Source organism: Ambystoma mexicanum, chromosome 3q (genome assembly GCF_040938575.1).
Source record: "Ambystoma mexicanum isolate Mex_15411 chromosome 3q, UKY_AmexF1_1, whole genome shotgun sequence".
NCBI classification, from domain to species: domain Eukaryota; kingdom Metazoa; phylum Chordata; class Amphibia; order Caudata; family Ambystomatidae; genus Ambystoma; species Ambystoma mexicanum.
Window position 1 is genome coordinate 930,099,015 of NC_090926.1, and position 14,693 is coordinate 930,113,707.

Here is a 14,693-nt window from a genome sequence, read left to right on the forward strand (position 1 = left end):
CCTAGTAGGGCTATTTTTGTTACTCTTCATCCTGGTTCTCCACCCCCCTCCCCATTTTTTGTCTTGTGGTACCTTGAAACACCATTTGCTGTATAGGCTATTATTAAATACGTAATGAAAAAAAATAAACATGAGTTGCCAAAATGAAACAGAGCTATGGGTTTGTTACGTTTGGTCCTCGTTTTTCTCTTTCAAGTCTTTTTTTGCAGAAGGAATGGCTCATGTCCGTACTCATTCATAATTGTGCTTGTTGTTGGTTGGAGTGCCTTAGAAATATGCAATGTGTTGGTACCTTGACGACTGTTTATTGTGTGGATAAACAGTCCTATTACACCAATTAAGGGTTTTTGATAACCACATCTTACACCATGCTTTGTCCAAGCGCATTGCAAGGCTTGTCATCACACTAAATCATGGTGTGAGCTTACCCTACTTGGAGGGAAATGTACCCAATACTTGTGTATGCCAAAACATCAGTTGCAGCATTGGCACAAGAAATTATTATTTCATGTAATGTAATCATTAGACCAGGCCAATCAACTTTTATCGATATAAAAAAACATTAAAATGCAGAACGCTGCAGTACGCACCTGTCACAGTTACATTATGTGCGGGTTAGAAAACCCAAGAGAAGTTTGCAGGTTTTTGAAAACCAGGTTTGTATTTACCTTTACAAGTGTAGAATCAATGCAGGCTTGAAGACTTGTGAACTCCGAATGCAAATATGTGGCCGCTTCACATTCCAGGGTATAGCAATTGGCTGTTAAAGACAAAAAGGACAGAAGCACACATACATCAAAACACTAGTGTTTCAAGAATGATCCGATGAGTTACATTGGACTGGAAGAGTGAATCAAACGAGAACAAATCACTCTCTCCCCTCTTGAAGACCAACAAAAATCATGATTTTAGAAACTCACCTGAGATCAAATAGAACACTTCACAGCGCTCTGGGATAAGGGTATGGTTGTTAGGGAAAGGGAGAAAATATGTAAGGTTGCAGAGATACTAAGACTAAGGTCCACATGTTATGCGGAACTAAGAAAGTCTTATAATATTATTTGAGCTTCATACTCTCCAGTTCAAATAATAGATAATAGTAGTATTGAGTCCCAGAGGGAGAAACCATGATATCAAGATATGCGTCTCAAGGTATGAGACACCATTCTTTTTTTGCTTAGCTAGCGGGTAGATTGGATGCACTTTAGTCCAGCAGTGGACCGCTAGCTGTGGATGTCAGCAGATCTTAATGAGTTTTGTTAGCAGCCATATAGAGACTTAAATGTTCATTGGTGCTGTAGTTCTTGGACCCTCAGCAGTCTGGGCAGTGTTTTGCAGCAAGTCATGCAATCACACCTTTAGACTAATTAAGCCAGGATGCAACAGCTATTTGATCAACAAATAAAACATCTGTGCAACCCTGTGTGTTTTTTGTCCCAAAATGGTAGGGAGTGTGTAGGTAATCAAAATTGTTAAATTGGGGGTACCAATATACTTTGTTCAATAAATAAAAACTGAGTGCGACTGATTTGGGGTGGGTGGAAAATGCCATCAAACTTGTTGTCAGATTTAAACATCCTATACTGGGAATGAGTGGAGGAAAACAAATAATGGGATAAAGAAACTAGGGACACTGACAATATAACAGACATGGCCAGTAAACTTAATATATATATGAATGACAAGAGAAAGCCCCCCTAGATTATACTCACACGGTAGAATTAGAGAACAGTAGAAACTACAATACCATCAGACCAGCCATTGTCAGTAACACAAATGTTACTGATCTATTGTTTTCCCAGTCCTTCTGACGGCACCCGCCGTGGGGCGCTCCCTGAGAACTATTCTCAGTTTCTTCTACCAGCAAGTAACTATATAGTAGAAGTTAAGTAGATGGACATATATAGAGCTGCTTACATTGATTTATTTATTGTGCATTTGTTAGGCATTTATACAACAAGTAAACTGTGTTTCAAAGCGCCCACATGGCAACAGGAAGGGACAAACCTACTAGGCCGTGTGAGTATTCAGAACGATAAAGTGCAGAGAGAAGAGTGGATGAGGGAGTGGGGGGGTTAAGTGCTGGCATGTCCGTGCTCATAGGTGAGCAGCAGATGTAAGGGCCACATATAGTAAAGTGCTAGGGAAGCGTAGAGCTGCAATAGTGGTTAAGTGCAGGCCTATAGTGGGGTAGTCTATACACATACAAAATGATACAGAGTACCCCTCCCTTTTACACCTACAGGTATGAACACTGAACCACTCTACTTCGACAGACACCTAGACTTGGTCTCTGTTGTACATCAAAAATAGATCACCAAAAATTGACAGGAAAAACACAATTTTATTTGTCATCATACTAAAAAAACCCGATTACAGGTTTGACACTAACATGAAAAACATTTGTTATGGGTGTTCAGTTATTATATGGACACCATATGAATTGTAATATGGCGCTCCACAGTAGATATTTGAACCATGCAGTGAGGTAGTGAAGAGTTAATAAACAGTGACTTTATGTGTTGTTGCTTTTCAAAACATATTGCAAGCCGACACTGTTGGTGTTTCTGACATAAAATGAGAACTGTTGGTGTGTCTCCTCTTATGCTTTCCTCTGGACTGGACTCCGTTTTTGAGGTGGGTAGTCTTCTTATTAACAAGTTTTCAAGTCCACTCGGTATGTTTGTGCTAAAATGGAAATTATGACATTTAGTAAAAAGGAGTATCTATGTGCGTATCATTTTAGTGCATAAATGGGGTGAGGTTTGTACCTGTGCTTTAGCTTCTGGTGGATTGGGCGATAATTCTTTAAATGGGTGTCATCTGTACACCAGTGCAATGTTTTTTCTCCGTGGTTGCTGCGTGACTTTTCCTGGCATGAGGCTATAAAACAGGGATGAAACCTCACTTAGTACTACATTTGGTGACATTGCATGTATTGCTTGATTATATATAGTGGCAAATACATTTTCTGTTATAACTACAAAAAGGCGGCTTCTCGAAAGAAAATGCTGCGTCTCTAAATGGTTAACTTCCAGGGGAGTGTCAGCGTCTCTGCTGAGCTCTCGTTTTGCTAGAAAACTATGTTTGACAGGGCGGGCCCGGGCTGATTAAGTAACAGCTTCTATTACCCCCTGATCTACATTGTATAGTGTAAAACAGCCTCTTGTCACTCTAGATTTCGGTTTAGGTTTCAAAAACGTTTTCTTTAAAAAATGAAAACCTAGGGCGGGAGGCAGCTTACTTACAGGTAGTTTGCTTCTCCTTAGTCTAGCGGCTTTCGCTTCGTTCGCAGGTTCGCGCATGCCTATGCTGAACGGAGGCTTGTTACTTATTCGAAGAGATGATTGGGTCACAGCGGTTGTAATGACACCTTGGCGCAACACTGTTAGGTGGGTGTGTGATGTAGTGTCTCGCTGCTATTGGCTGGAAAGGTGTGGCGTGGACCAATTGCCTAAAAAGTGCGTGATGTTTACTGCAACAAAGTCCATTGGAAAGCATAAGCTTGGAGAGGGTGGAACCTAGCATTATCTAGCCAAATTGGTAACGCATCATCGTATTTCGTATGAGAGCTGTGTTTAATTTATTTTATAATAATGAATTTTTAATACATAGAGATACTCTATTTAAACAATAAGATTGCGCTTGTGTTTGTGGAACACACAGAGTGAAACGGGCATTAACCACGAACTACGATGTTGCGTTAACAATTTGGCAAGATCACGCTAGGTTCCACCCTCTCCAAGCTTATGCTTTCCAATGGACTTTGTTGCAGTAAATAGCATGTAATTTTCAGGCAATTGGTCCAAGCCACACCTTTCCAGCCAATAGCAGCGAGACACTACATCACACACCCACCTCACGGTGTTGCGCCAAGGTGTCATAACCGCTGTGACCCAATCATCACTTCGAACAAGTAACGAGCATCCATTCAGCATACGCATGCGCGAACCTGCTAACGAAGCGAAAGCCGCTAGACTAAGGAGAAGCAGACTACCTGTAAGTAAGCTGCCTTCCGCCCTTGTTTTTCATTTTTTAAAGAATAAGTTTTTGAAATCCTTCGATCTAGAGAGACAAGACGCTGTTTTACAATATACAGCATAGATCAGGGAGTTATAGGAGCTGTTACTTGATCAGCCCGAGCCCGCCCTGACAATCAGTTTCCTAGCAACACGAGTGCTCGGCAGAGACGCCGGCACTCCCCTGGAATTCAACCATTTAGAGACGCAGCGTTTTCTTTCGAGAAGACGCCTTTTTGTAGTTATAACAGAAAATGTATTTGCCACTATGTATAATCAAGCAATACATGCAATGTCACCAAATGTAGTACTAAGTGAGGTTTCATCCCTGTTTTATAGACTCACGCCAGGAAAAATCACGCAGCAACCACAGAGAAAAAACGTAGCACTGGTGTACAGATGACACCATTTAAAGAATTATAGCCCAATCCACCAGAAGCTAAAGCACAGGTACAAACCTCTGCCTCATTTATGCAATAAAATGATACACACATAGATACTCCTTTTTACTAAATGTCATCATTTCCATTTAAGCACAAACATACCGAGGGGACTTGAAAACTTGTTAATTTTGGAATACGTTTTGAAAAACAACAACACATAGTCACTGTTTATTAACTGCTCACTACCTCACCGCATGGTTCAAATATCTACTGTGGCGCGCCATATGACTATTAATATGGTGTCCATATAATAAGTGAACAGGTATGTTTTTCATGTTATAGTGTCAAACCTGTAATCAGGTTTTTTTAGTAGGACGACAAATAAAATAGTGTTTTTCCTGTCAATTTGGTGATCTATTTTTGATGTACAACACAGACCAAGTCTAGGTGTCTGTCGAAGTGGAGTGGTTCAGTGTTCATACCTGTAGGTGTAAAAGGGAGGGGTAGGCTGTATCCTTTTGTATGTGTATAGTTTATTAATATCCCTCTAGATACAGGTCCCCCGAAAACAAAAAGAGGGTACTTTACCCCAATTTATTGAAGTCTATAGTGGGGTAGGCCAGTGGGTGCCGGGCATGCGCATGTGTGGGCAGAAGCTGGGGCATATGGGTGTGGTAGGCCAGGACCGGAGAATACATAAGGGCCCTTGTCACCAATCATAGTGACTGTGAGGTTAGAAGAGGATAGAAGAAGGGACGGAAGAAGTGAACAGGAAAGTCTTGAGGAGCTTCCGGAATTTGAGGAGGTCCGGCTCAAGACTAAGTGGAAGGGGGAGGCTGTTCCATAAGAGGGAACCTGCTGAAGCAAGAGATCAGCCTCCGGCTCTCTGTTTTGCGAAACGCTTCACACATAGTTGGTACCAGAGGAACATAGCTGTCTAGAGAGAGAATATTTAGTGATAGCAAGCTGCAGATAGTGTGGTCCTCGGCCCCAGGTAGCCTTGTGGATGATGCAGAGGGATTTAAATTTAATCTGTGCAGCAACCAGGAGCCAGTGCAGAGTTTTTAGGGCAGGAGAGACGCGATCCCTCAATGAGTCTCGCTGCCCTATTCTGGATTAGCGTGGGGGGGGGGTCGTAGAGAGGAAGAGGGTAGAGTAGGCTCTTGCAGTAGTCAAGTCTAGAGAGAACCAGAGCACTGGTAATATTGAGAAGAGGGAATTAAGAAATCAGGGTTGAAGAGGGCTCCAAGGTTTTTGGCTTTGGATGAAGGGGGCGGAGTTCAGAGGAAGGTCAGAGTGAGGGGAAGAAAGAGGGAGCAGGTGTCCCAATAGGAAGGATCTCAGTCTTGCTGGCATTGAAGCTGAGAACATTGGAAGTGCACCAAGACTGGATAGCAAATAGGCAGTCTGGGATGTTGGAAGAAGCAAGAGGGACAGCAGGAATTTTGAAGAAGAGTTGAGTGTCATGGAAGTTGGGGGACAAGGAAGAAAGGATGCGTGCCAGTGGAGCAAGGTAAGTGTTAAAAAACCAGGGGCATTCCACCAGATCTGCATTCTATTAAGCTGCAGATAGCTCTCTACAACTGCCATTGTTTCAATGTACTCAATATGGCTGAATTCAATTTCCTGGCATTTGCGGAGACATTTCTAGAAAGGATTCTATCATTAACAACATTACATCAGTGGAGACTGCCTCAATTAATGATGAATGGAATGAAATAGAGGCAGTCACTAAAAAATGTATTTGAACCGAACTACACAGTTCCCTTATGACAGAGTACCTTCACAGCACCTAACAGTTTAATAATCAGGATTGAACCCCAAATCTTCCTGGACAAACTCCAGTTGAGAAAGGACTGCAGCTATATAGCCAACAAGTGCACCAGGGACTAGGTCATCCGGATTATCAATACAGCAAAAACTGTCAATAAAATGTATGACAGTGATTGAACAAAAAAGAGACCTATTAAAATCATAAATAGTCCTCGAGGCATACAAGAAGAAACTAGACACATTAAATCCCACCATTAAAGAATTCAAAGAGTTCAACCTGAACAAAAAAATGTAAACTGAAAAAGGATACAGCAGCGTTCACGCATGAACGGCTATACCCCTATATATCAAATACTAGGAGGACAATGCCAATTCAGATATCCATTCCAATACAGGCCAACAATGGTGCCAAACAAGGCCATTTCATAAAAATAAAACTCTGACCTACTGGAGCTTCTCGAGCGCCAGCTCAGAAGAGAAAGCACAGACTAGCACCTCTGGTCTGAACAACAGAGAACAAAACAATTCGGACCAAAGGTTCCCTGGTAGAGCAAACCAGCCTTTTTTTAGAGCAACATGGCCAGAGGACGGGCCGCAGCAGAGGACAAGACCACAACTACCCGAGAATTACAAGGAGCAGAAGGAAAGTGAGATCCCCCCTCAGAACTACTAGTTATAAACGTATCTGATCATGTCGTCACACTGTATTCAACTGTAGTACTACAGAAAGGCCTCCGCTTCGCACCCACAGCAAAGTACGACTCATTTAACACCTGCATTGAGGTTGCCCAACTATTGCGCAAGATCAGACTTCAGCAATACTTTTGTTTGATAACACTATAGACACGGGTAAGACTACAGGACTACATCCCAAGTCCAGATTCTATCCCACTAACATCACACCTGAGTCGATTACCTTTGAGAAGGCGTTAACAAATATCAAACAGGAAAACCACTGTGACTTTCAGAATATGTCCAAACAAGAAAGAACAGCGTTAGATAACCAGAGCAACAACATTAACATTGTTAACAAACCAGCAGACATAAGAGGGTGGGGGGCATAGTAGTGATGAACAGTGCAGCATACAAACAAAATGGTCACCACCATACTTGACATTAATCAACGTCTGACCCGAGATCCAACTCAAAACCCAAGAATCAGCATGTTTACTTTGGTAGAAAAAGCCACCAATTAGGGTCACATCAGTAAACAAAATGAGGTAGAATTTCTATGACCCCCTTTTCCACGCGTACCAGCATTCAATGCCTTGCCGAAGAAGCACAAGGAGCTCTCAATACCCACCACGCCCTCCAGTCGACCAATCGCTGCAGGTATCAATTCCAATTCCCTAACCATTATGACAATTTGTTGTCAGAAATACCACAGATGGAGTCATATATGAAATACACCACTGCAGTGTTAACCTTGGTAAAGGATGTGCAGTTTGACCCTCTAACACAGATATTGGTGACTTTGGACAGAGAGCTTATGCACCTCATTCCCCCAGATGGAGACACTACTGGTGAGTGACAACATTTTGGAAGAACAAATACCCTCCTTAGAGATCCCACGCCTGCTCCGGTTACAATTTGCAGACATTTCCCTGACGAAGAATGTATTCATGTATAAAGAAGAATATTATGAACAACTGTCAGGCACCGCGATGGGGGCAACTCTTCCCCCCCTCCCCATCACTGGCCGATTGGAAGGTGGCTAACTTTGAGAAGATCCATATTTACTCTAACAACCGGTTTCACGGCCAGATTGCCCTTTAGCGAAGGTACATTATTGATGTACTGTTGATCTACACAGGGGATCAGGCACACATGGAGACATTCATCACCCGGCTCAACAGCAGGAATAGGTCTATAAAGTTCACTTTCTCCAGTAGCAAGGAAGAAGAACAAGTTACTTTCTTACCTGGTAACGTTCTTTCGATGGGATGGTCCGACGACGTATTCCATATCTATGACAGGTAATATCCACAGCTGTGCTGCTTCGAAAATCTTTGGCGTCTGCGTCCTGCGTCGATGGCGTTGATGCGCCGTCCCCGAGGACCTCCTCCGACGGCCGACGTCACCCGATGTGATAAGTAGGACGCACGACGCCCATAGCCTCAGTTATAGTTTTTTCCCAGAATGTGTGCCACCAGTTTTCTGCTAGTCAGACACACAAGGCCTTGCGGAACGCAAGATGCAATCGCAAAAGAAATTCTGCAGCGGGGAAGGCAGGGAGGGAGCGATATGGAATACGTTGTTGGACCATCCCATCGAAAGAACGTTACCAGGTAAGAAAGTAACTTGTTCTTCGAGGGGATTGGGTCCTCTGACGTATTCCATATCTATGACAGACTCCCAAAGCAGTACCAAGCAAGGAGGTGGGAAAGAATTTAGACTACAAATTTAGCATGCCCAATCAAATTGCGGAATAGAGAACTGCCATCTTGCCCTCTGATGGAATCAAGGGAATAGTGACGTACACAAGAATGTACTGAAGCCCAGGTGGCTGCATCACAGATGTGACGAATAGGAACTCCCCTCTGCAGGGCAGTAGACGCAGCCACTCCTCTGGTAGAATGGGCCCGCAAGCCAGCCGGAGGGTCCTTACCCGCCAAGCGGTAACACTCGGAGATAGCTAAAATAATCCAACGAGACAAAGTCTGTTTTGTCACAGCTTGTCCTAAACGCTTCCCAGCGTAACCAATGAAGAGTTGATCGTCCGCTCTGACCCGGGACATGCGCGAAATATAAAAGCTCAACGCTCTCCGAGGATCAACCCTATGGAGCCTCTCCTCTTCCTTACCAGGATGTGGAGGAGGATAGAACGCCGGAAGAACAACCTTCTGGCTCAAATGAAAATGCGAAACCACCTTTCGGAAGAAAAGAAGGACGAACTCTAAGGACAACCCTGTCCTTGTGAAACACAGTGAAGGGTGGCTTAACTGAAAGTGCCTGTAACTCACTCACTCTGCGAGCGGAAGTAACCGCAACCAAAAACACAGTTTTCAGAGTCAACAGCCTCAAAGGGCAAGAATGTAAAGGCTCAAACGGAGCACCCATAAGAAATTTAAGAACAAGGTTCAAATCCCAACCTGGCACCAAAAAAGGTGATGAAGGGAACACTTGGTTAAGCCCTTTCGAAAACTGTGAAATTAAAGGAATCTTAAAATAGAAACACTCATCAGACGAGCGCTTAAATATGGACAGCGCCGCCAGGTAACCTTTAATGGTCCCCACTTGCAAGCCCCTGTGGGCCAAAGAAAGCAAAAAAGACAAAACCATGGGAATGTCGCATTCAAAAGGATCCACATTCTGAACTCTGGACCAGTCGCAGAACTTTCTCCAACGGCAACGGTACAGATATTTAGTTGCCGGCCGCCTGGCCGAGAGCAACACCTCCATCACGTCTTCAGGGAGGTCCCAATCCTTATACCTCAACCTTTCAGAAGCCAAGCGTGAAGATTGAGGGATCTGACCTCTGGATGGAGAACCTGACCCCCCTTCCGTGAGAGCAGATCGTCTCGGTAGGGAAGACGACATGGAGGGCAGATGGACAAGTCTAGAAGGTCCGGGTACCACGTCCTCCGGGCCCACGCCGGAGCAATGAGGATCATCCGGGAACCTAACCTCCATAATCTCTGCAACACTTGCGGGATGACGGGGACTGGAGGAAACGCGTACAGCAGTGGGAATGACCACTCCACCACAAACGCGTCTCCTTTTGGAGGAAATTCCCGCGAGCAAAACCTTTCGCACTTCCGGTTGACATTGGAGGCGAAGAGATCCACTTGAGGGGTCCCCCAAAAGGTGAAGATCTCCAGGAGAATCTCCTGAACCAGCTCCCACTCGTGAGAGATCGTGCTCTGCCTGCTCAGAGCGTCCGCCGTCTCGTTGTCGTCTTCAGCCAGATGAACTGCCGAGATCTAAACTTCCTGCTGGATGGCCCAGAACTCGAGCTGCATCGCCTCCCTGCACAGCGGAAGTGATCCCTGCTCCCCCCTTTTTGTTAAGGTAGTGCATGGCCACCGTGTTGTCCGTCAGAATCAGGACACCCTTCCCGCGCACAGTCGGCAGAAAAGCCTTCAAGGCTAGCCTGACGGCCCTCAACTCCAACAGATTGATATGAAGTCTGGACTCCGACGGAGACCAACGACCGCTGACTGTCAGCTCGTTGGCATGAGCTCCCCATCCCGTGAGGGATGCGTCCGTCACGATCGTCACCTACGGCCAGGGCAGCCAAAATGGGGCACCCTTCATCAGATTGCCCTCGACAGCCCACCACAGAAGGTCCCGGGCTACCGAGGGTGGCACCTGAACAGGGTCCGACAGCCTGCCAGAGGACTGAGACCACTGGAGCTTGAGTGCCCACTGCAAAGATCTCATCCGCATACGAGCTTCTGGCACCAGAAGAATGCAGGATGCCATGAGGCCGAGCAGTCTCAGGAACTCGGACGCTGGGAGAGTATGGGCAAACAGAAACTTGTGCACCATCTGCTGAATGTGAAGAGCCCTCAGCTGAGGAGGAAAACACTGCCTCAGGGACGTGTCGAGCACTGCTCCGATGTACTGGAGCCGCTGCGTTGGTGTCAAATGGGACTTCTTTAAATTGAGGGAGAAGCCCAGCCTGTGAAGGGAGTGGCAGGTGACGGACAGATGATCCAGGACTTGCTCTGGAGAGCTCCCCCTGATCAACCAATCGTCCAGGTAGGGGTAGACTTGAATCCCCCTTTCCTGAGATGCGCTGCCACCACCATCATGAGCGTGGTGAAAACCCGCGGGGCGGTGGTCAATCCGAACGTCAGGACCCGAAACTGAAAGTGCGAGTCGCCAACCGCGAACCTCAGGTACTTCTTGTGCCTAGGATGGATCGGCACATGGAAGTAAGCATCCTTGAGGTCGAGAGACACCAACCAGTCATGAAGTTGAAGGGCCTGGAGGACTTGAGAAAGAGTCACCATCTTGAACTTGTCCTTCCTGAGGAGTTTGTTCAAACCGCGCAAGTCCATGATGGGTCTCAATCCCCCGTCTTTCTTTGAAATCAAAAAATAAGGGTAATACCATCCCTTGTTCCTCTCCAGGCACTATGGTGCCTTTCTCCAGCAGGGCTTGCATTTCCTGCGCAAGGAGCAGATCCGGACTCTTCAAAGAGAGGTTCCTTGGTGGATTGTCGTGAGGCCTCTGCCGAAAAGGAAAACAGTAGCCGTGGGTTATGATCTCCAGAACCCACACATCCGAAGTAATGGCTTGCCATTCTACAAGATGCTGCGCCAGCCTTCCCCCAACCGGCGAACCATGGGATCTGGCCTCATGACTGAGTGGTAGCGGCTGCGGCGTTGCCTGAGGGCAAAGAGGCAACTGCCCGAGCGGCCTTGGCACCTCGAGTAACGTTGTTTCCACCTCTGGCACTCTTACGATGGCCTCTTTGACTGCTAGCTCCTCTCGCTTTACTGAAGGACGAGTAATAGCGAAAGGAACCTCCCCTCCATCGCTGTCCCCTAGGACGAAAAGGCGGAGGTTGGCGAACTGCAGCGCCCAACGACTTCGCTGCACCTTTGGAGGTCTGCAACCTCTCAAGGCTCTCGTCAGCCTTGCTGCCAAAAAGGTGTTCACCGTCAAAGCGCATGTTGAGGAGCCGGGACTGCACATCAGGAGCGAACCCAGACTTCCTCAACCACGCAAACCTGCGTATTACGGTGCTCGCCGCCATGGACCGGCTGACACAATCCGCCAAGTCCAAACCCGACTGAACGGCCTCACACATGGCATCCTTGCCATCCTGAACCATAGCAAGGAAACCATCCTGTTCGTCCCCTTCGGGAATATGATCAGCCGCTAATGCAACACAGTTCCACAGAGTGTGTGTGAAACGAGACAAGGCACATATGGAGTTGGCCGCCTGAAGCGCCATACCCCCAGAAGAAAACACTTTCTTCGCCCAGCCGTCAAAACGTTTGTCGTCCCTATCCGGAGGGATGGCAGGATACGACGCCTGCTTTGCCGGGGCCGTAGCCGCCTGCACCACCAAACTCTCCGGGGTGGGGTGCCTAGACAAGTAGCAGGGGTCGCTACTGGCTGGACAGTATTTTCGCGACAAAGACTTGCCCACTGCCGGGAGACTCTCCGGAGCAGTCCAAGCCGCCGCCACCCTTCTCTGCAAAGCCATATGAAAAGGCAAAACCGGGTCAGTGGGTGGACCGAGATCAAGGATGTACGTGAGATCCTCCTGAACGAACTCTCCTGGGGGAGCTGACCAACCCAAGTACTCGGTAACCCGAGACATAAGGCGCCGATATGACGAATCGGCATGAGTGCCAGGCTCTGGCCGACAAAACTCCACCTCCGGAGAGGTGTCCAGTCCACTGGCATCATGCAGTGACTGCCTCAGGTCATCAAACTGACTATGGCCCGAGATAAGGTCATCTGGAACCGCAACCGGAACCAGGCCGCCATCAGAGGCTTCATCACCCTCTGAAATGTACTCCAGGCGGGGAGAGGAAGACCTCTGCGGACCAAAGCAGTGCCGGACCTTAGCCATAGCCTTTTTAGGGGCAAACCCCGTGCCACGGGGCCCCTCCGACACCATCGCCTCGAAAGGCGTTGAGGGCGCCGAGCGAGTCGGCGCCGACAGAAAAGGCGTTGAGGGCGCCGAGCGAGTCGGCGCCGACAGAAAAGGCGTTGAGGGCACCGAGCGAGTCGGCGCCGACAGAAAAGGCGTTGAGGGCGCCGAGCGAGTCGGCGCCGACAGAAAAGGCATCGAGGGCGCAGAGCGATTCAGCGCCGGCGTCGACAGAAAAGGCGTCGACGTCGAGCGAATCGGCATCAACGTCAGCTGCAACACCTCCAGCATCTGCGGCGTTGACACAGTCCTCGAAGCCGGAGCTCCGAGCGTGTCTCTCGACAACCTGGGCGCCGACGGCGTCGACGACCCCCTCGAAGACGGAACCTCGAGAGAAATAGTGGACGACCTCGGAGCCACAGGCGTCGGCGTCTTCTTCAAAGACGGCACAGGATCACGCGGTCTCGAGCGCGTCGAGGACCGGGACCTGGAATGGGCATGGTGAGAACGGCTACCCTTGTCCGAGCGGGACTACTCCCGTGAGCCGTGCCGACCACCCGAGCCCGAAGGCGTATGGGCGGTGTCTCTTGACCGGTGCCGACCGACCCCACTCGGAGGCGCAGACGGACCGGTGCCCTGCGATTCCAGAATCGCTAGCATCTGCTTCCCGAAGGAAGCCAATTCCTCCTGTGTCGCTTGCATGGAGGGATAAGCGCCCCGCCGATGGGCGGAGTCCTCGGAAGAGGACGGGGAAGGCGACCTATGCCGGCGCTTCCTGGAATGCCTAGAAGAGGCGGAGGAGTGGCGAGTCCGACTCCTGGAAGGAACCCACCGGACTTCCGACGACGACGCAAAGAGTCACCCCTCGAGTCATCGGTCGAAAGCCCCGCAGACCTCGACTTCCGGGGTTTAGACACCCGGCCTACCGACAGTTTCTTCTTGCGTTCCCGCAAGGCCTTCGCAGTGAGCGACTGGCAGTTGACACAGTCGTCCGTATCGTGGACCTCCCCGAGGCACCAGAGGCAGGCGTCGTGCGAGTCCGTGACCGACATCTTGGACCCACAGTCCCCGCAGTTCTTGAAGCCCGGACGCGGGGTCGAAGATGAGAAAGTCACCGCCACGAACAGGTCTTCACACCAACCGAACAGGTTCAATGAACCGAGAGTAGAAAACAGCAACTCCAACGAGTCGAGGCGTACCGAGATTCACGAAGCGAACACGTTCGCGGAAAAAACCGAACTGAGGCTATGGGCGTTGTGCGTCCTACTTATCAAATCGGGTGACGTCGGCCGTCGGAGAAGGTCCTCGGGGACGGCGCATCAACGTAGGACGCAGACGCCAAAGCTTTTCCGAAGCAGCACAGCTGTGGACATTACCTGTCATAGATATGGAATACGTCGGAGGACCCAATCCCCTCGAAGTGGTCTTTCTGAATTTGAAAATTAAGTCAACAAATGGATGACTGTGGACCACAGTGTTCAGGAAGCTCACGGATAGAAACTCGCTGCTACAGTTCAACAGTTTCCATCGAAAACAGTCATGGAAAGCTTATCCTTCGGGCAATACCTCAGATTTCGGTGCAACTGCTCTGCCACTGCTGAATACGATGGGCAAGCAATTAGGTAGAGTAGTTAGTTGACTATATTGGTTGGTAAACAGTCAGTTGGATTGAGAGACCAAGTCCTGCACCATAATACAAAGTGTTTATGGTTTTTAAAATGCCTTATGTTAGGCTTGGTATTTCCATGCACCTTCGGTCTAGGTTAAGGTGACCAAACTCTACGACCTCAGGATCCAAGCTGCTAAGTTCAGCTTCTCACGGCATGGATGCATCGTTGTTCCTTGATCCTGGATCAACAGGTTGTCCGTTCAGGGTAGTTTCATGGGAGGATAAAGAGACATCATTTGTAGGTGTGAGCACCAGGCCTGGCGGACCAACATTGGAGCTATTACGATCAGTGT

General features: G+C 48.0%; 1 protein-coding gene across 1 annotated transcript in view; it reads right to left on the reverse strand.

Moving 5' to 3' along the window:
- The window catches only part of LOC138583120 (cholesterol transporter ABCA5-like), a 3,134,767-nt gene that overhangs the window by 2,896,015 nt on the left and 224,059 nt on the right, over window positions 1-14,693 (reverse strand). The window contains exon 5 of the mRNA XM_069655080.1: window positions 669-760. Within this exon, the coding sequence (XP_069511181.1) occupies window positions 669-760 (92 nt within the window). The remainder of the gene's footprint in view (window positions 1-668; window positions 761-14,693) is intronic.